Here is a 21,244-nt window from a genome sequence, read left to right as displayed (position 1 = left end):
CCACGCCATGTTCTCGGTGCTCTCCTATGGCAGGCTGGTGGCCCGGGCAGTCCTGGGCGGCCTCTCGCAGACGGACTCCCGTGACTACAGCTTGGTGACAGCCAGCTGTGGCTTTGGCAAAGATTTCCGCAAGGGCATCCTCAAGAAAGGCATGTGCTACGGGGATGACGCCTGCTTCGTGGCCCGGCACCGGTCGGCAGATGTGCTGGGTAAGTGCTTGGCGGGGCCCGGCTCGGGGGTGCCGAGGTGGCTTTGGCGTCGGCGTGTGGTGACCTGCTCTCCTTGAGCCGCACATGGCGAAGCGGCTCAGTCGCAGACAAAGGAGCGGGTTCTGCCTGTAAATGTCAGCGCGAGTTCTCTTTTTCAGTTTTCAGAAGAAAACTCTGGTGCTCTTTGCTGCAGGAGGGTGCCCGCCTGGGGCAGCCTGCCTTCGGGATGGGGTGCTGTGGGCGCCGGGGCCCAGCCTCGGCCTTTCACCTGTAGGTGTCTGTAAGGCCTAGTGGCTCCGAAAGCCAGAGGAACGACTTACAGAGCATTTAGCTTTAAAACCTGTCCCTGTCCCGTACATACGCATTGCATTTCCACGTAAAGGATCATTGAAACGGGCACTTCCTGATTTTAGCGTGTGCTGTGTCCTTGTCAAGTGAAAGGCAAAGTGACATTGAGACTGGTTTCAAATGTCAAACTTCAATTTCAGTATTTGTTCTATCCTGATTACGCTCTCTGGTTTGGATTCACGTGCAAAATGAATCTCGAGGGTTCAAATTTTAGAAGCGGTGAATAATTATAGATAATCAATGGAATCTTCAGTTTATGAGCAGCATTGCTTTTGACAGTGCGTGACCTTTCTCCTGGCTAGTCAAGGTTGAATTTGGCTAACTGACACTTTGCAAAAGTTAGTTTTCAGGCAACTGATAGAAGTAAATTTTTACCGAAACTTTGGCATTTAAAAAAAAAAAAAAGCTTCCTTCCCTCCTTAACCTTTTTTTTTTAATTTTATTTAAAACTGGTGGGATTACACTGCAGTATCTCACAATGTGATTGTGCTTGGTGATTCCTCACAATTTGGTGCTGTCATTGTAACTTGGTTGCCATTTAATATAGCCGAGACATTTTTGCAGGAAGCTCTAACTTGGTGCTAGGTAACAGTATTGCTGATTATTCTCAAGGGAGCTGTTACTCTAAGGAGCTGATTATTCTCGAGGGAGCTGTTACTTTTAAGGGTGATGCTACAGCTTTCAAGGAGGTACAGAAAACTGGTCAATGCATTTTATATGCTCTGCATCTTTTCTGTTGTGCCTGTTCCAGAGAAACTTTTTTCTATTACAATTAACTGTTGGACAACCTTACTTTAACATGTGACTAAGGCTGGCTGCCTTTAAAGTTCATACTAGGCCAGCACTGATAAATAACTGAGCAATTGGTGTTTGCCTGTGAGAGAAATGCAGAATCTCCTTTACTTATAGGTGGTCTCTTTGCATGGGGAAGCGGGTAGATTTAGACCCATTTGATGATGTTTAGGTTTTTTTAGCCATATTTGGTAATTGCCACATGTGGACCTACAGCTTGTCTGCCTGCTGAAATCAACAGAGAATTGCATTTCTAAGTTTGTCTTTGCATTAATTTTCATGGCAACTTGAAAACAAACAGAATTGTAACTCCGCTTAAAGATCAAACAGCAAAGAAAGCTTCAGACCAGGATGTCTTAAGTACCAAGAAGAAAATAATTTAAATAGAAAAGCTGTTTGTTTTTTTTTTTTCCCTGTAAAGCTATTTTCATGTTAGTTCTTTATTGCTTTTCTAATATACATACCAAAACCCCAAGATCACTGTACATTCTGCAAACAGTAATGCTGAGGATGGATTTTGTTGCAATCTAACTTGATGCTTTTACTTCATCTGTAGTTCTTAAGTGTACAGACATAATAGTTTTCTCCTCGTTTCTGCTACTACAGTTACTCCTTGCTCTCCCTTTCTCAACCAGGTCTTCTACACTGTTGCAAAAAGAGTTTCAGCACCAGTGTTTTCCTGCCCTCAATTCCTTTTACTCTCATCACAATCTGAGGTTCTGTACCTGTTTTTTTAAGACCCTCATAAATTTCTGCTAACTCAATACCTGCTGTTGTGGTTTGGGCCGGACTGGCCACTGAAACTCTGCACCTCAACAAAACTGTTGCTTTTTGGGCTTCATTTTTCAGTATTAGTTTAATAAAGAGGCTCACGTGGTTTTAGCCAAAGTGAACACTAGGCACAGTAAGAGTGCTTTTAGAGAACAGTAAATTTCAAGTGTATCACTTAGAGTTAGTCTGCCCTAGTAGTCATCAGTGACAAAGCCATGCCAGATAGTTAATTTAAAATTCTTTTGTGCCAGTCTCTTCTAGAACCAATATATGGGAAGCATGCCTGTGTGGGATGGATATGGGTGTGGTGTAATAGTGAAAGAGCTACTCCCAGCCGTTTGGCATGAGTGCTTGAGGATTCATTTTCTTAGGTCAAACAAAAGTTGACTAGGCGGTGTGTTTATAGCAGATAAAAAAATGCTAAACAATTCTTTTGTTGTATGTATACTGTATAGTCTTAAGGCTGAAAATTGAATAGTGTCTTCTAGTCCCTGCCTTATCCTTTCATAGTAAGATCAACAGAAAACTTAGGAAGATTCATGTTATTTCCAGCCCTCTGATAGTTGTTAAAGGGCTTGATAAGGCCTGTTACTGATGTGCTTGAATCCTTGAGGGTTTTGTCTCTTATTTTTACTTTTGTCTGGGACGTACCTGTTAAATTGGCATGTTTTCTTCCCATTCTAAGCACAGGGAGAAGCAAGAAACTCAGAACCAGAGTGTTTCCTTTGGGATCACCCTGAGAAAAGGAAATAGCTTTACTACTAATGCTAATCTCTAGAGCTTTATGATTCAGGCCAGTGTTTCCCTTTTGCCGCTGCTTGTACCATGTTGTACCTTTCCATATGTTCACTGTCAGTGTCTTGGTTGTCCGGATCCTCAGAATATTCAAATATCTTCTTGAGACTTGGTAGGCGTTATGTACTATTTCACGTCTGAAGGCATGCCTTTGTAACTTTTGAGGACAGAAATACTGTTTTTCAAAGCTGAGAAACAAAACTCTTCAGAAACTGATGCATCTGGTTTTTTTCTTAATTAGCATGCAAGTAGAATTTTTAGTGCATAGGGAGCAAAACAAATTTTTAAAATGAACTTAAACCCTTTACATAAAGTTTTCACGTATTTAACAAAACTAAACATTGAAGCTCCTTTGTAAATTTTTAGATGTCTCATGCTGGTGATCATTTTTTCTATTGTTAGGATCTGCCTTTTCTTGCTTATTCCTGCCTTATCAGGCTCCTGATGTCTTTGCTAGGTTTTTTTATGGATTTTCCAAGCTGTTGTGTGACTCATTATTGAAACATCACAGCAACCAATGTGCATCCCGTGACAGCATCACTTATACAATGTCTGTGCTGGGTAGAAGTTTGGGTGTAGCCAGTGTGACTTGACTAGTCTTCCAAACTATTTCTGTCCCCCAGCAGTAGTAGGAAAAAAACTGTCAGGCAGCAGGGTACTGTTTGTCCACAGCAAAGTTAAAATTTGGTAACTGTTCTATCTGCTGCAAGTCTTGATTTTTATTTGGGGTGGGGAGGCTATTGTAGGGCAGCTGTTGTAAACTGAAAGTAATTGCACTTTATTTGAAAATTAAGTTTGTCAGCAGCCTGTGTAGGAAACCTCTAGAGTGGTGAAGCCCCCTGAATATTGTTAGTCTCACTGCCATCAAGAAAAGTAAATTACAAAACGTAAAAGGATTTGTAGATGAAATGTCAAGGTTGTTCTGGCAGCCATAGAAGAGGAAGGGATTTTTACTTTGATGTCTGAAGGTCATAAAGACTATGTTAAATGGTTTATTTGGTATCATCCCTATTAAAGAGATTGTTGCCTTATCACAACTTATCACACTGAAGAGAGCAAGTTGTCTGCTTGCTCCAGAGTAGCCTTTTACCTACTCTATGGAGAGAACTCAAGACATCTTAGAAGGAGTAATCAGCAATTTGAAAAAAATTGTCTATGTGTCTTAGTTTGTAATAGACTTAAAGAAATTTTCTTTTTAACATGGGAGCATAAGTACTGTCAGTCATAGAGAAACCGCAGATTATTGAGAAGCATCCCCATTATCAATTGTATTCACTGACGTTCTCTTCAATACAGCTAATCCAAATGTCAGCAGAGCTGTTCTTAAGTAGCATTGAATGTAGTAACCTCTTAGAAATGCAGTAGCTCTCTTTCTGAGAATGAAACTAAAGTCTGGTTATTCTTCTTTACCACAGTTTCTGGAAGGGCATTGCACGCAACATATGCTGATCAGCATTTGCAATCAAACACTTATTTTAATTGTAAGTGCTATTGATACTTGTTGATAGCAGGCAATTTTCCATTCATACGTAGATCTTAGCTTGAACAAAAAGCAAGTTCTGTCAGAAGTCACAGAAGGAAATAAGCAGAGCTGAACACAGTACAGTAGGTGAGATGTTAATCATACCTATGGCGCAGGAAATGTTCCAAAAATCTCCTACTGCTTACTTTGGTTCATCCACACTGTTGCTATTGTGAGCCTGAGATTGTTCAGGCTGTAAGTAATTTCAGCAGAGCTTGGTTCGTGTCTGTTCTACAGTACCTGTCCCTTTTCAGCATTTAAGTGCCAACCATCAGTAGCAGTTCAGCTATGAAATGAGTTCCAGGGTTACTCAACACCTTGAGAGATTAAGTGGCTGTAACTATGTAGGGAAGTTTTTGCAGAACTTCCAGAGAGAAATAATAGTTAAGTGTTCTCCTGTAGCTCCCCAAATCCACCGAGTGATTTCTCAGGCTTAAATAAAACAGGTGAGAGGTCTATCTGGTAAAAACCTGTTTCGGGAACAACAGTATATTGTAGGGGGGGAAATAAGGAACTGCTACTTTTTCCTGGAAGTAGATGCACAATTTAATGTTTTCAGTTCCTTTTCTCCTTCAACATTATCTGTCACTTTGCTTCTTGCTTTTTGTTCCTCATTATCACTTAGCCAGTTATTCTTCCAGTACCTTTCTATTGCATGCAAGGGTAGTTTAAGGTCTACTGTAACTTTTAAAATGCATAGTGTGAATAAGTAACCTTTCCTTTTGTGACTAGTTATCAGTCACACGCAGTCTGCCTTCAGGGATTTGCATTTAACCAGGTTATCTCTTTGTCAAAACCTGCGGGAGCGGAGGAAGTAGGCACCATTTGGCTGAAACACTGTGATCCCATACACGCTGCCAGTGATGCTGCAAAGAGTGCTGGATTTGAGCATGTGACTTGCTTTGGATGGAGAACCTATCTCGGTGTGTGATTTATCTCATCACTGATAACACAAGAAATCGTATCAGTTTATCTCAGTTCTGATGTGCTGACGATTAGGTGCTGTATTTCAAACTTGTGTAGTACAACAGGTTGCACTTTGTTACCGTTTTAACCTTCTATATTTGATGCAAAACAAATTCAGTCACAAATAATATCCCTTTGATGTTCTTTTATCAGTGATTTATTGCTAATTCAGGTAAGGATCTCAAGAAATTTGAAGTTCAATGGGATGCGTGGAGTGTCTTACAGAGTTAATTGTGGTTGCATGCAAAAGCAATTACTGCTGGCACACTTGTGCCCGCTTGGTGCTTCTGTGTGTGATTATTATTCTTAGCTGATGCAATGTTTGAAAGTATCCGTCTTTCAAGAGATTTTTGGGGCAGGGTGATACTTTTGGACTCTGACAGTGGGCAGGGTAGTTTGCCAGCTAGCCAGAACTTCCATACGTAACGCTATTTGTGTTAAACAGGGTTTGATTAGTACTGTGGTTTTGCTCAGAACTTCAAGCTTGTTGAGTTTGCGTTTGCTCTGAACTAGATAGAACATCTGGATCTGACTTACAAAAGTGTGTGGTGAAGAGCACATATTCCAAGCCTCAGTGCTGGCAGTTCCCTGGGCTTCTGCAGTTAACCTTACGTGTTGGCAGTCAAAACTTTACGTTTGTATTTCAACTGGTATTTTATCCCACGTGCTTTTAGCATTTTGAAATAAATTTTAAAGAGTTTCAATGCCAATATATTCACTTGTGTAGTTTCAGTGCTGCAGCATCAGTCACTTGTGCTTTGTCCTGAAACTTCATTGCAACTGTCTCTCTCTGAGAGATCTTGGTACACTGAATCTTTAAGAAGTTAGAGCCAGTTTTTGGACTGACACATGCAGTGAGTATTTAATCTGGCAGTAGTATTTGTCTATTTTCCAACAGAACGCAATGTGGTGGAGTGTTAACTCTCAAAGATTCTGAAAGGTCTCCGGAATATAGTTAAACACTTGAGAAGTATTTATTCTTTTGAAGTAATTTATTGTGAAATTTCAGTTGTTTTATTCACGGTGGTTGTTCATCTAGCTACAGGCATTTCACTATGTCACGCGGACATTAGTGTAATTTCTGCATGGGCTTCAACAGAGAATATCCAAAGAAATATTCTTTCTATAAAATTTTCTGATTTACTGAATATCAAGGATTGTTTACAGTTCAATTTCAGCAATTCTTCTCAGCCATACAGTTTGTCTTAAATGTCCTGTGATTCCTATTTTGTAAGATGGTTATTTTAAATTAAATAGTGGATACTGAAAGACAGTATTTCAAGTTTTATGGTGAAATGTAAGAAAATGAAAGCCTGAGTAATCTTTTTAACTTCTTAAAACTAGTTATTTTGAATGTTTCCAGGGTTTTTTTGGTCTTAGATGGAAACAAAGGTAATATAAATGAATAGAGCTTGGCATTATTCCTTGGCACTGATACTGTCAATAGCAATACCTTTACATTTTCCTTTGGTGACAGAGGAAAAATGTTCTATTAGATAAAAATTAGTCCATTTTTGACTTGAGTTTTCAGTTCTTGCTACTTCGGGAGTTTAAAATATTTCACAAAGTTTTGCTCCTTGTTTGTGGTATATCAAATATCACAAAGTTTTCTTAAACTTTATTCTCCTTTACATTTCATCTATTTCAGTAGCAGTTTATCCAGTCTTTTAAAAACACATATTCCTTTCCCATAAAACCATTTAGTATATATTGAGAATGTAAAATGTAAAGATACTGTTTTTATTTTCAAACCACGCTGAAGGTAGGATGGGATGGTTAAAGGTCTTAGGGGACATAAACATAATCTTTTAAGGGAAAAACAATAAAGGTGGATGTTTTCTAGGTGGCACTGTGTGGTATAGGGCTTCTTGAATGCTCTTTGCCTATGTACTGCCATTGATCTTGATGGCAGCAGTAATTCCTGGCTCTGTGCCGGAGCAGGAGGAAGCACTTGACTGCTCTGGCAGTGTTGATGACCCATGCTTTGGGAGCCAACAAGGTCATTTAACTTAAATTAAATGAACTGACCTATCATCTTTAAGAGATACAGTTAAAAAAAAAAAAAACAAAAACAAAAACAACAAAAAAACAACCCAAAAAATGAGGAAAATAAAAAAACAACCCAAACCTTTGCAAAAAACCCCCACATTGTCCATTTTGCACAAGGAGAAGAAATAGAAGCCAGTGGGGGTACACAAGCTAGTGAGCTGATGAGGTGTTGTGGAGGTGTTACAGTGAAAGCATACTCTGGGGCCCGCTCATGAACTCGATGGTCCCGTTTGCTTCTGTGCCAGCGATGGAGAAGGAATGCACAACTGTCTTGTTGATTCTTAAGCAGACAATCTGTTCTCTTAAGTATGGTACAAAGCTAAGTCAGAGGACCTACTTGTGGACCATCTAGAGGATGATTGTTTTGGAAGGCGCTGGCAGAAGGTACTTAAAGCTGTTTATAGCTTGCAAAAAGCAGACAGGAAGGCAGACAGACAAAGCCATTTCATGGCTCAAGATAGAGTATGAAGTGTGCTGCCATGATTACGGATTCAGATTTCCTGCCTGGAGTAAGAAGTGAACAAAGACAATTGGGTAGTGTACTCTTATTTTTGCTTTAAAATTTGAAATTGGTTTTGATAACTAACCTTATCAGGTGCTTGCTATGACGGCTTTCTTGCACTGTATACTAATGCTGTCGTGTTTCTGTTTAACTATTTCCCAAGAAGACTAATGCAAAAATGGTTTACTGATCGCTTGAGGGAACTCTGTAATTTCTGATTACCTCCTAACCACCTTAGGAGCCAAAAGCTTTGGACAATGCTTGTCAAACATCCTCTTTTCATTGCATTAACCCAGTTGCTAGTGAAGCAATGTTGTATTCTGCTAGCGAAAGTACATCTGGATTGTGTTCATCTTAAAAGGAAAAAAAGCCACTTGTCTGGTAACTTCACGTAAAGCAAGCATCACCATCCGAACTGAAGTTTAGTTTTTCTATTTCAAGTTCTAGATCTAGAACTTTTTCTTAATAATCTCTTATTCTAGACTTGTCTGTGTGGCAGCAGAAAGCAAAGGGTTAATCCAGTATTAACCTGAAATTGTGGGACCTGTAAAGAGAGGATTAATTTGTTCTTGAAGAAACCAAAAAAGGCATTTCCGAGAACTCCAGGGTTGCTTTTGCATGAGCTTCTTCCCAAGGTCTGGTCTGAAGAGGTGAATACAGGAATCCGCCTTCCTATAGCGTTCTTCTAAGAAAGCAAACAGACAAAGCAGGTGTCTAAAAGGTTGTGCACTATTTTTGGGAGAAATCTGATTAATGTTGATAGGCTGTTCAGAATCTGGCTATAACCTCCTGTCAGATTATAGTTCGTGCCAAGGTCGGCTCTAAACCTTCCGTCTCAGTTTCAGATGGTGTCCCATGTGAAGGGCATTTGGAGATGAGTCAAACTTAGTTTTACCTTCTCAATCAAATTTTCGTGCCTTTGCTAATAGCAGCATTTTTTCTCAGGTGGCTGTTGTTCTTCAGCAGAATCTGAGCTCTGAAATTGGCTATTCATCCTTTTTTCACGAACGTAGTATTTTAGCTTTATTATGTTACCAAAACCTGTGCTTGAAAGGGTTAGTCCCTTACATGTTGAGGATCAAAGAGTTTTGGAAAAATATCCAAGTACAAATATTTTTATCTCATAAAAAAAAAACCTTTGGATAGTATTTCACTTTAACAATAAAGTCAGTTGAGGAAGTTCAAATTACTTCAGCCAAATGGGCAGCAGAATGTCATACCTGTTGTTTATCTCCCTCTGACCAGCCCCTTTTTCTATGTGTGTCTTCGCTATTGGCCTCTATGGTTGCTCAGAAGCTTCCCAGGCTTTGGCAGAATTGGTCTAATTTTCTGCTATCTAGGTTGTTTTGAATAACTGAATGAAAATTGACTGGATCATAGTCAGTTTTCATTCTCTTGCTTGGCTGAAGCTCTAAGGAAGAAACTATCCTTGCAGGGGTAGATCCCAGCATTGTGTTGCTTTTATGGTTTTTTGAACACACTTCTAAAATGGAAGTTTAGTTTCTACAGAAATTGATATTGCCGAATAGAAAGCGTTATCCTTCATATGAGCAAGTAGCTTGAGAAAAAAAACTTTGGGCTGCTGAGTAGTGGGGAAGAGTTTCTTTATCATTTCTATCCTATTTAAAAATCTTAACAACCTTCATATTTAAAACTAATAAAAACTCTGCTTTTTTTAACGGGCCAATCAAAGGTTAATGTGATTGAATCCTCCTCCTTCCTCCCAAATTCCCTATGCGTTATTCTCTAGTGAAGTCAGCCTCCTCTGAGAGTTCTCAGCATTAGGCTTTTACCTTCTTTTCAGTAATTCAGATTATATTTAGAGATTTGTCTAGGAGCTGATGTCAGAAGTTAATTTATAAATGCTCAGGATTTTTTTTCTTAATCAAAAATGCTTTTCAAGCAAGGACTATGTCCTACTTTGCAGTTACTGAATATCATATATTATGTCCAAAATCAAAAACCTTGTTTTGGAACCCATTTCTGTTGATATAACTCTTGTTTTCTGTTTTCTTCTAGGGGTAGCAGATGGTGTAGGTGGCTGGAGAGACTATGGGGTTGACCCTTCTCAGTTCTCAGGGACTCTAATGCGAACATGTGAACGTTTAGTAAAAGAAGGACGGTTTGTACCAAGCAATCCTGTGGGGATCCTCACCGCAGGTTATTGTGAGCTGCTGCAGAACAAAGTACCTTTGCTTGGTAAGAAAGCAAAAATAAATAAATTGGATCCGTGTTGTATGTTATCTAGACACATACTTAGCCAAGGTTGCTTAAATGTGTTGTCACCTTCTGCAATAAATTTGCAGGCAGTTATCTTTTAATAAACAAAAAAAATAGAGAAATGTAGTTGTCTTGGTAGCATCCGTATTTTCTCATGTGTGCCTAAGAACTATCTTCATTCATTCGATAATGCAGAGAATGTATGTGTCTGTGTATCTATGTGTGTGTGTGTATATATACATATATTAAAAAAAAAAAGGCGAAGTGCCCTGTGTGAAGGGTGGTAGTTCATGAGTGCTTGCAGATAGTTTGCAAAACAAGTTCAGCAGTAGAATACGCTGGGGCATGTGGGCTCATTCTTTCTGTTACGTATGTATAAATAACCGTTCTCTGCTGAAAACTCTTTAATAGTTGGTTGTGGCTTTTTGCTTAAGCTATGCAAGCAAAAATATTTTCTGACGATAATTGGATGCAGTTCTGCTCATTCCTTGCCTTACGGCTCTTGTTGCCTTTTATGTCCAATGATCTTTAAACCTAATTGGTTGACTTAAGTAGCTTATATCATAAGATCACTGGTAGTGTGTATTATTTTAATAGTTCTTTGGGGCAGAACCATGACAGATTTTTTTGAAAGCAACCTAAAGTAGATGCTTAGCATATTCTGTGTCAAACTTGATTTGAGACAGGGCATCCGGCTGCCTTGGGAATGGTGAGCCGATAGAGAGGCAACATTTGTCCTCAGCTGACAACCTTGAAAACAGAATACTTTTCTAAAGGGCATGTGACCTTGTATGCACCAAAAAAGTGTTACCCTGCATGATATGCATGCTTCTCACCTGACCTTAAAGTTCTGTGCCAGAAGAGTGCTGTGTAAGCTATATTTAACTTGTCTTCTGAGCTCAGGAACAGATGTTCTCGCATTATATGCCTAAAGAATAGGCTCGAACCTCAGAAGTGACCTTAAGTATCACTAAAATAGCAGTGGTCGGTAATTACATTAGGATTTTGTGTGTTTAATAGTGCTTATTTGTGCAAAGCAGATGTAGCTGTAAGTGATCTACAAAGTGGGCCACTGGTGAGAGCTCTCGCAGTGGCTTTGTAGACGGAGGCAGCCCTGCTTGGCTTGACCTTTCGAATTCTGAAAAGCAGCATATGCTGAGTCACAAGATCTGCATTCCACACATGGCCTCCTAGTTACACTCTGCTAATAGAGTTAGAATTTGAAACTAATGATCCTTAGTGTTTCTCCTTTAACAGAGAACAGTATTTTTAGAAGTAGAAATAAAGCCCTGGAATTACCACAGCAATGAGCATTTAGAGTTTATTTAAAATAAAGCGAAGGGAGAGGACTTCATTAAGGAGGATTCATTAGGCAATAACTTTTCCTTGCTGTTCTGTTCTAAGTCTTGATACATAGTTCATCAGAATTGAATGTAGTGAATATGTTAAAGTAAAACTGAAGTGGGAGGAACCTGTGCCATCTATTTAAACACTATTCTTGTATCGCAGAACAATCTTGGATGCTGACACATATAAAATCTGAATTTTTCCTGAGATACTGCTTTGACTTACCATTCCCTAAGAGTGGAGAAGGTCCTGTATGTTCACTAAAGAATAAATTAAGTGCAAGTGTATTGCAGGGAACTCCCTATATTAGAAAGGGAAACATCTGGAATAGGTGATGCCTAGAGCCAGCTGGACTTCTGCACTAGCAAGCCTGATTAAAAATTCAGCTCCTTGCAAGCCTGTGGTCTGTCCAAGACGTAGCTGTGCTTGGAAGCTTCTGCTGGAAGAATGATAGGATAGAAGATGAAGACCATTCACTAGACAGTCGCATAGGGAGTTACGTTAGAGGCAGAAGTCAAGAAGAAACGCTTCAGCTGTATTTCACCCTCTTTGGGAATGAAAGTTCTTTTGGTGGATGTGCTGTCCCATTTGCAGAAATTGAGTGGTTGCCGATTGCTGTGAAGGACTCAGTCTGTGGATGGGTATCTTTGCAATACAGTTATTTTCGTGGCTTGCAACCAAGCACAGTTGGTGGCTACTTACCAGTGAATGAATCAAGAATTCCTCAGTGCCCTCAAGTATGGCTGGGATAGTTCTGAGCGTGGTTGACGAGTAGATATGTTTCCGTTCTGTCTTAACTTTAATCTGGTTATTTGATTCTGAAACACGTTTTCTTTAAACTTGTGAAGTTAGTATCCTGAAGATGTGACAGGATTATTTTTTTTAAAAAGCATGAAGATGGCTCTACAGAGCCATACTATGAATAAAAACATTTCAGTGTTCTGACAAGAGTAATGCAATAATACCTAATACTTAATTGCAAGCGGTTCTTTACTTGGTGTGGTTTATTTACAGCTGATGAGTGAAACTGTGTGGAGAGGACCTAGCATTGTATGGATGCTACTAGAATTCTATTATCTCAATGATTTCGGAATTTCAGTATTTTATGTGCCTTCTGTAAATCCAGTCCTATAGCAGAATGTGCTGACATATGTTGGGATGGAAAACTGTAAATAAAGTGGAACAAAACAGGTATTTGTCAGCATAATGTGTTTACCAAAATCAAAGCAGGAGAAGTAAGTTTTATACAAAAATCATAGTTTGTCTTGCAAAGATCTAGAGCATTTTGCTATTTTTAATGTATATTAATTTTGGCGTTATTGAGTATTTCTAACTGTCATGATCTGTAAGCTTTGATAAATATCTGAGTAATTGGAGTATTTGACTAATGAATCAAATCGGTTAAAGAATAAACCATTTCTGTAAGGCTCACTCCAGGTACTGTGTTCTGTTTGCTTCCAGGAAGCAGTACGGCTTGTATAGTAGTTCTGGACAGAACAAGTCATCGTTTACATACAGCCAACTTGGGAGATTCTGGATTTTTGGTAGTCAGGGGAGGAGAAGTAGTACATCGATCTGATGAGCAACAGCATTACTTCAACACTCCGTTCCAACTGTCAATAGCTCCACCGGAAGCAGAAGGAGTTGTTTTAAGTGACAGGTAAGATGGGAGAGGGTCTTAAATTTTTAATTTGCGTATGCGATCATCTCCCAAAAGGTTGCAGTTTTGCTGCTACAGTGCTCTTTGCATAGTGCAGCGTAGCGTGTGGGATTTCAGCATGTATCCAATCAAAGGCTCTTTTGCCTGCCCCCCCGTCTTTAGGTAATGTGAACATTTCTCACCTTCCACTTAATAAATTTTGACCGCTGTTGCACAGTCCAAATGTATTGGGCTAATGATGATTCATTCACAATGGCGTATTCCCCTAGTCTGTGCTGTGCGCTAGGCGTGTGCGCACATGGAAAAGATGTTACTCCATCAAGCTGCTGCAATAAGACTGCAGCTGCTGTACGCACCGGTCACCCTGCACGAGTGGCTTGTCTTATCAGTGGCTTTCGTTGCCAGTCCCTGTCTGTACTCTCTTGAGACCGGTTTGGAGTACGCTAATTTAGATATTTTGGCAGTGAGGTAGCAAGTACTTGAAGAATAGAGCAGAGGGGACATGTGACTGTAACTTGTGTTTCCAAATAGCTGTGTTTCCCGCAGCATATTGTATTTGACCAAAACGAGCAAAAAAAAACTGTTTGGCGGAACATCAAGCTGGGAAATGAGAGTATTAGGAAAGGACAATCTGTTCACAGAAATGAGTCGTTTCAAAGGCAGACTTGTACTTGTGTTTTCCCCTAAGAATGTCAGGCTGATCCATCCTCTGACTTTGTGAAGTCTCACCAGTAAAAGAAAATACTTAAAAAATTAAAAAAATAATCAACTTTCAAATATGTATTAAAATACAGCTCCCAAATCAATGGTTATACACTCATTAAAGTGATAGTCCCTTCTGAATACGGGAGGATGTTAAAGGGATCTTCAAAGAGTGACCGTAGTATACAGGGAATGCAGTAGGCATCTTAAGTTTTTGATACTGCATCAGCCTTGATAGTTAAAGCCTTATAAAGGTTATAACTCTGAATGTCAATGTAGTACTTTTTGAAAACGTTGGTTAAGTTGTTGAAACTCTTGACCATTCTTGCATGTGGTTTTATTACTTCATCATAAGACTGCAGAGAGGAAGCTTGGGTAGAACTCTGAAATGAAAACCTTAAATGATCTAATCTCTTTATTCCACTAAAATGCAATGATTGTTTGAAATTCCAGAACTATAAAAATCTGGATTTTTCTGAGATTCTATATCATCCATGGGAAGACAAAGACCAAAATGCACAAGGATAATTGATAATGTCCAGTGGAAGTCAGGAAAGCAATCTAATCTGAGTCATCACATAATAAGGAAAGTACAAGATAAATGAGCTCCCACACTTCAGTTCTGAATCATGATTATAGCTTTCTGGCTAGTTTCTGCGCTGTTCTTGACGTTAATTGGTACTCATGCGTGTTGTCTAAATGCTTCTCCAGTACCTCTTTTTTATTTGCTGTCCCAGTTAAATGTTAAATTTGGCTATATATGGGAATAGGCAGGCAATCGTAACTCTATTAACCTTCCTCAAGCTACGAATCAGTTGAGCAAAGCAGCTTTTCTGCTTTTTTGGCATAGTCAAATGGCACAGGATGCAGCAGTTTCTCCCTTTTAAAGACCCCTGAAGAATCTTTAAACGTGAAGGGTTTGTCATTATGCTGCTTCTGAGAATCAGGTTTTGCAGCGATATTCATGGCCAAAATAGATAGTTTTTCCTCTTGGTATTGTGTAATATATTAGACATAAGTAGACCAATGGGCTGTGGTGTCCAGGTAGCGACTGCCAGCCATGTTTCATATTCCATTGCATTAGAAAGTGATTCAGAATCCTTAAGTGTTTTGGCCGTTGCTGTTATGAATTGTCCTTTCAAGTATAGCTCTCTTACATATTTAAGATGAGTGAGAAGGAAGCCCTGAGCTGCCATTCTACTTAATGGTTTCCATGGAGATACACTTGTGAAGCGGATTAGTTTGCAGGATTGTTCATCTGGGAATTTTAAATGCAAATCCTTTGTGTAATAGCTGGAACATTACCTGTTTGCAATCACGGTTCTTCTGTTGTAGCTTTCTTGACAAGCCATCCTGGTGCAAAAGCTCCACAGTTAGTGATTATTTCTTCCTTTTGCAGCAAAACACAAACCAGTAGTGAATTACAAAAGCTGTTCACGTGCTGGTTTGACATTGCTTGGTGCCTTAGTGAAAGCTGGAGGCCTTTTCTCTAACCTGTCTGTCACCTTCCCAGCCCTGATGCTGCTGATAGTACTTCTTTTGATGTCCAACTTGGAGACATTATTTTGACTGCAACAGACGGACTGTTTGACAACATGCCTGACTACATGATTCTGCAGGAATTAAAAAAGCTGAAGGTGAGTGTGTGTGTGTTCTGAATCTCTCACGTCTTTTGCACTGGTTATCCCTCCTGGTTAGTACCGTTACTTTTTATGCTCATAACTTTTTTTATTATGTATAAAAAGACACACCACAAAGTGCTATTGTGTAGAGACTTTTCAGTTAATACCACACGTGAGCAGTAGAAAGGGACATTGACCCCAAATTGCTGTCTCTTGGAGCTGCACCCGGGCTGCATCCAGAAGCAGCAGCTTGGGCACAGATGTCCCGAGTGGCAGCTCATACTGTGTCACTGGGTAGTGATGGGAGGGAGAGCCCCTTGGCCAGCTGCTCACACATTGTATTTTACCTTAAACATCCCTGGAGGTGTTCAAGGCCGGGCTGGACGGGGCTTGGAGCAACCCGCTCTAGTGGGAGGTGTCCCTGCCCAGGGCAGGGGGGTGGAACGAGGTGATCTTCAAGGTCCCTTCCAACCTAAACCATTCTATGATCTGTACTTGCAGGTTGTAGACTATACACATGAAAATTCTCTTACGGGTTATTTGAGGGGGTGAGCTGTGCGCTTAAAAATAATTTGAATCTTTTCTCAAGATTTATAAAGCAGTAATTCTAAAAAAGTATGGGCTGTCTGAATTGGGGGTTGCATGTGCATCTTTAATGTTCGGCGCAAAAAAAAAAAAATTTCCTGGCAACTTTTGCAGGTTAGTGACCACAAATATTCTTTTAAAATAATAATAATACATTAAAATATTTTAATTTGGATGAGAACATTTAGCTTAAGGCTATTTACTTACAGAAAGGAAAGTATACTTAGGAGGTATCAATATGTATAACCTCCCTGAGGAAACTATTTTGATGTTACGAAATGCAAATAAGGTTAACATATAGAATTACAGTGTGGTTTTAAAAAATTTTGCCTGCTCTTATCCTGCAGCTATGTAACTGAAAGGTGGTGTCAGGCAGAGAACGGGTCCTTACAGACCAGGTGTCTGAGGGGCCTCTGTGCAGTGGGCGGACCGCTGGCTTTGCCTCTCCCTGCGGTCCCTGCTATCGCTCTCCCCTCGGTGCAGTGTTCAGGTCTGCAATCGAGACGCGTAGAGCTGTGCTGCGGAATGGAAGACGTGACCGTGCTGCAGCACAAGCTGTCACGGAGGCTTTAGTCCGGTTAGCGAAGGCAGTGACCGCACTGAGATGCGCGGTCATGGTTTGGAAGGTTTGGAAGGGGCTGGGGTCGCCAACCTGTGCGGCTGTCACTGGGGCTGCAGCCAGACCGGACCTGTCTGCTCTACTTCCACCGTCTGAGTGCTGCGCATGGTGAGGTTGGCCTGGCCCGGGCTGGCACTGGCGGTGGAATTCCCGTGTGGAAGAAAGTTCAGCTCCACCTTTTGGCGTGTTTGGGAAAGGCACTGAAGTTCCCCGTGAGGTTCAGCCAAAAGTTAATCTTGTAAACGCCTGCTGATTCCCCGAACTGCGGGGAAAACTCTTGCAATGACAAGGCATTTTAAAATAGTCACAAACAAAAAGAGTGGTGGTTGTCGTGTCGTGTTGGCTTGAGCAAGAAAAGGCTTTGTGTAAAGCAACAGAGTTACTGAAAAAAAAAACACTTAAAATGCATTCTGTAGAAAGTTTGCACGCTCAATAATTTTTTTTTTTCTCATCTAACTTCTAAAGTGCCCCTTCTCCCCAGGCGTGCTCTTGTCGATGTGGGTAAGAGGGTCAGATGAGTAGGACTTCCCATTTGAGGTAAAACATTACTTCAACAGAGCCTCCTTTGTGAGGGAAGGATGGTTCTTCCAGTGTGAACTGCTGGTATAGCTACAGCAAATAACCTCTTTCCTTCAGGTGAGACTGTTTAGTCTATTTTGAGTATTAGTCTTCTAAGTTTCTAAATCCTACAAATCCTCCAAAGCCAAGTCTTTTAGCTCTTGGTAGGGAATAGAGCTCCAGACTTCAGTTGTGAAGCTTTGCAGCACGGACCCAAATTTATAAAGCCTGAACGACAGTGAGGGCTCCACTGGGAGGAGAAGGTGGTAACTGGTGCCGTAATCAGTGAGAGAGAGAGAGGTCTGGCAGTCAGGGATCTATAAAACTGACACACATCAGCAAAACAACTACTGGTGGACTTTGTGTGAATAAACATTTTTCCTCGTTAATTTAGAACTCCAACTATGAGAGTATACAGCAGACTGCAAGAAGCATTGCTGAGCAAGCTCACGAGCTGGCGTATGATCCCACTTACATGTCGCCATTTGCACAGTTTGCGTGTGACAATGGATTGAATGTGAGAGGTAAGATATTTTTTATTGTATTTTATTTTCATCCTACTCCTGCTATCTCTGAGAAACCTTAAGCGAAGTGAAGTTCTGTTCTGATCTTCCAAAATCTGATAGGAAAACAGAGCGTTAGGAAATGTGGTTGGCGGTAGAGCGCCACTCTAGCGCGCTGGGTTTGGCAGGGACGCCAGCTACCAACGCAGGTCATCCCAGGCCCCGGCTGATCAGAAGCCTCCTGTGGGGAAGCAGCTGGAAGGCAGAGAATGCAGCACACTGTTTGGTTTTTTTTTTATTATTTTATCTTTAATTTTTTTTTAAGCTAATATATACACTCCTGCCCCAGGAATCCTGCCTGACACAAGTTCTCCAGGCTCTTAGGGAAACTGTACTTAAATTGTTCCTTGGATTCAGGTCTGTGGGTGGTGGTGTGTGGGTGTTGTTCTTTGGGGGTTGTTTTTGTTTTTAAGGTCATTTATTATTGATTTTTTTTTTAATTGAGATTCTGCCTGCTCTTTGGTATTGGGTTTTTTTGGTTGGAATTTCTGACCCTTGTACCATCAGCATCCCCATCCTGATCTCTGCGGTTCTATTTCCTACGCTCTAGAAAGATGCTGACACCTGGCAGAGTTCAGAGTCCTGTCAAACACCTTTCTTTTTTCTTTTTTTTTCCTAATAACTATAATTCTGCTAGTAAAGATGTTCTCGTTATCTCTGCATCAGGAGGGCAGGTTTTCCTGCAAGACCCTTAAGTGTTTCCCCTAAAGGCAGAGGCAGTAGCTGTAACTCTCGGGCTCTGTGTTGCTACAAAGCTCAGTCCTTCAGTAATGAAACTGCAGATCTCCCGAGTGCAGAGGAGTGGTTTGACTTCCTACATAACAAAATCCCTCCTCTCTGAGCCATTTCTCTAGGATTTGAGTGTGTTGAGGTTTGAAAAGTGACTACTAAAAATCTAAAGTAGCTTCTAGGAAGATATGTGCAGTAATACAGTGCTGGAGAAGATGCTAAAGAGGTGTTTGATTTACAGTAAATTCCTGAGAAAATACTTCTTTATTGCAGCTTGCTTGTAACAAAGCAATGTCATTTTTTTCTGTACATTTATTAAAACAAAAACAAAAACCCCACTAAATTGTCTGCTAGAAAACAGGCTTTCTGCTCTGCTGGCTAACAACAATGTTCAAGGTTGTGTACTGCTCTTAATAGTCTGTGATCTCGCTATAGCTTAAAAGGAGAGAGCACTTTTTTGCTGTGTTAAATGTCATTGCTACCCTCAGTCGCATTTTGGAAAAGAGGTGGCGGAAGCAGAGCTCTTGTGTCCACACAAAACAGTTTTTGAATATTGACTCTTTGTAAAGAGCTTCCTGTGGGAGAATGTCACAGATCATAAGAAGATGACCTGCTGTATGATAAAATAGTTTTATTTTTCTTCTATTACAGGGGGAAAACCAGATGACATCACCGTCCTTCTGTCTATTGTAGCTGAGTATACAGACTGATCTGCCCGGAGTGTCACCTTCTGACGTTTTCCTTGTCCCCGAGCTCCTCGCTTCACACCTACGGTTTCCTGCTGGCAGGATCGCTTTCTTCCTTCGCAGCTGATCTCAGCAGCCAGGTCTCGAGCTTGTTGCCTGTCGAGACACAACTGAAGTCCTTGTTACGAACCACTCTCCAGTACACTGGTCTGCGTCTGCCAGCAAGAAATGAAGAAGCTCAAGGCTTGAAGCATGTCTTTCAGAGCTTAGTTGCTGTCCTTAAAAGGGGGAGGATGAATCCCGCATCGTTACTGCGTTTGAAATGTGACTTAGTTTCAAAGGAGTAGAATTGGTTTATCATCATTCAAACTAGATTCGATAGATAAAACCTCTACAAGGGGCATATTACTCTATTTACTAGAAACTTTCACTATTCATTAAGGGGTATGTTACAGAACACAGTTTCATAAGCATAGTCTTGTTAACAGTGATAGCTGAGGTTTCGTGTTTCTAAGCTCCAGTTTTCAGGAGATTTATAACTGCTGTATACATTCTGCTCTTGCCATACATGGTGTCAGCCTAGGAGCCTTTTCTAGTACAAAATTTCAAAAATCATACTTAGTTCAAGTTATATGGATGCAAATGTGTTTTGTGATTTCAGGTGCTTAACTGTGATCTTAAAAGTTCTGCAGATCATTCGTCCGTAATGGGCCTGGTATCTGGATGTTTTGGCTGTGGATAATTTTATTTTTATTTAAAAAAAAAAAAAAACCACAAAAATTTTAACTCGGTCTCAAAACGCCGAGCTGGCCAAAGTTGAGATCCTTTCAGCATTTTAACCCATCTCGCCAGCGCGGGATGATACGGCATAAATGCTACAGTGGGAGGTTGCACAAAGAACAGATCATCCGCAACTCCAAACGTCTTCACTTTTGGTAGATAACCAACTCTCGTTAACCAACCATGATTTATGTTAGTAATTGCCACTCTCGCTTGTGTAGAACAGAATATGCTGCACCAGTTTAAGTCCAGTTGATCCTTATCTTTCTGGCTCTCAAACATGCACCTCTTCGCTTATGCTGTGGCAGCAGCAGTAAGTACGGAAATGGAAACTATTAATGAATAATCAGCAAAACTTACATTTCAGTAACTAAAGTTTAGGGGTTTCGAATGAACCTTAATGATGTTTACAGTTATCTAACAGCCACTTTGCAATATTACATTTCCTTTTGAATTACAGTAGCTCACGTTTGTTCCCCCCGTTCCAGCATGCTTTCCTTTTTCTTTCCTGAGGTTCATACAAAAAGCCGATAGCTGTAAAGATATATATATTTTTGGTCAGTTTTTCATTAACTTTTTTGCTGGTAGAAAAGTATGTAGAAATAAATTAAAGCCATGTTTTTATATATAAAAAGTCGGGTAATGTTGCTGTTTAGGTGAGTGCAGTTAAACTTGGTCAGTAAGTAATCTTACCTGCTCTCAAAAGGAGATTTTTACTACCTGGTTTATTGTATTAAAACTGTTTAAGTTTGAGGTTACCTCAACTTGTTTAAAGAATTTTTGTGGACTTGTACTGTATATTTGCGTAACTATGTCAAGCTTTTATTTAAGATCATTTAACATGTACCATGTACATGTCATTTTACTATATTTCAATGCATCATGCTTGTAACAGGCATTTCATTTATAATAAGAGAAAGTGATTAATTTGGAAGCTCTTCGGTAATTTATCTGCTATTCCTAAATTGGCATCATGTTAGCTATCTATTTTAAATCACCTTGTAATTACTTGTCAAAATGCCTTAACTACCCTAACTTGACCAAAATACTATTTTGGTGAGGGTATGGGGAGGATTATATTAATGAAGAAAACTTAATTAGTTTTGCCACCCATGGAACAGTGAGAGGTGGATAACTTTGCACAAATTGTCAGTCCTTGTTGTTTTTTTAAAAATTGAACAAGCTGTATCTCGCTGTCTCGTTAGGAGGAATGTATTCA

At 40.1% G+C, this 21,244-nt stretch overlaps 1 protein-coding gene across 1 annotated transcript; it reads left to right on the top strand.

Annotated features, from left to right (window-relative positions):
• The first annotated feature begins 6 nt into the window (after window positions 1–6).
• On the top strand, window positions 7–19,570 carry PPTC7 (PTC7 protein phosphatase homolog (S. cerevisiae)). Its single transcript, XM_009880297.1, has 6 exons — window positions 7–209; window positions 9,974–10,153; window positions 12,983–13,181; window positions 15,397–15,520; window positions 17,662–17,791; window positions 19,211–19,570. The coding sequence occupies exons 1-6, from the start codon at window positions 8–10 to the stop codon at window positions 19,267–19,269; spliced, it is 894 nt and encodes a 297-aa protein (XP_009878599.1). The 5' UTR covers window position 7; the 3' UTR covers window positions 19,270–19,570.
• Window positions 19,571–21,244: the final 1,674 nt, after the last annotated feature.

This window comes from Charadrius vociferus, unplaced genomic scaffold (genome assembly GCF_000708025.1).
Source record: "Charadrius vociferus isolate BGI_N301 unplaced genomic scaffold, ASM70802v2 scaffold332, whole genome shotgun sequence".
NCBI classification, from domain to species: Eukaryota; Metazoa; Chordata; class Aves; order Charadriiformes; family Charadriidae; genus Charadrius; species Charadrius vociferus.
This window is presented reverse-complemented; position numbering and strand designations above follow the sequence as displayed.

Excerpts from the sequence above, each read along its gene's own strand:
- PPTC7 (XM_009880297.1), top strand. The coding sequence starts at position 8 with ATGTTCTCGGTGCTCTCCTATGGCAGGCTGGTGGCCCGGGCAGTCCTG. Across the intron at positions 10,154-12,982 it reads GAACAAAGTACCTTTGCTTG|GAAGCAGTACGGCTTGTATA; the intron begins GTAAGAAAGCAA and ends GTTTGCTTCCAG. Across the intron at positions 15,521-17,661 it reads AGGAATTAAAAAAGCTGAAG|AACTCCAACTATGAGAGTAT; the intron begins GTGAGTGTGTGT and ends TCGTTAATTTAG.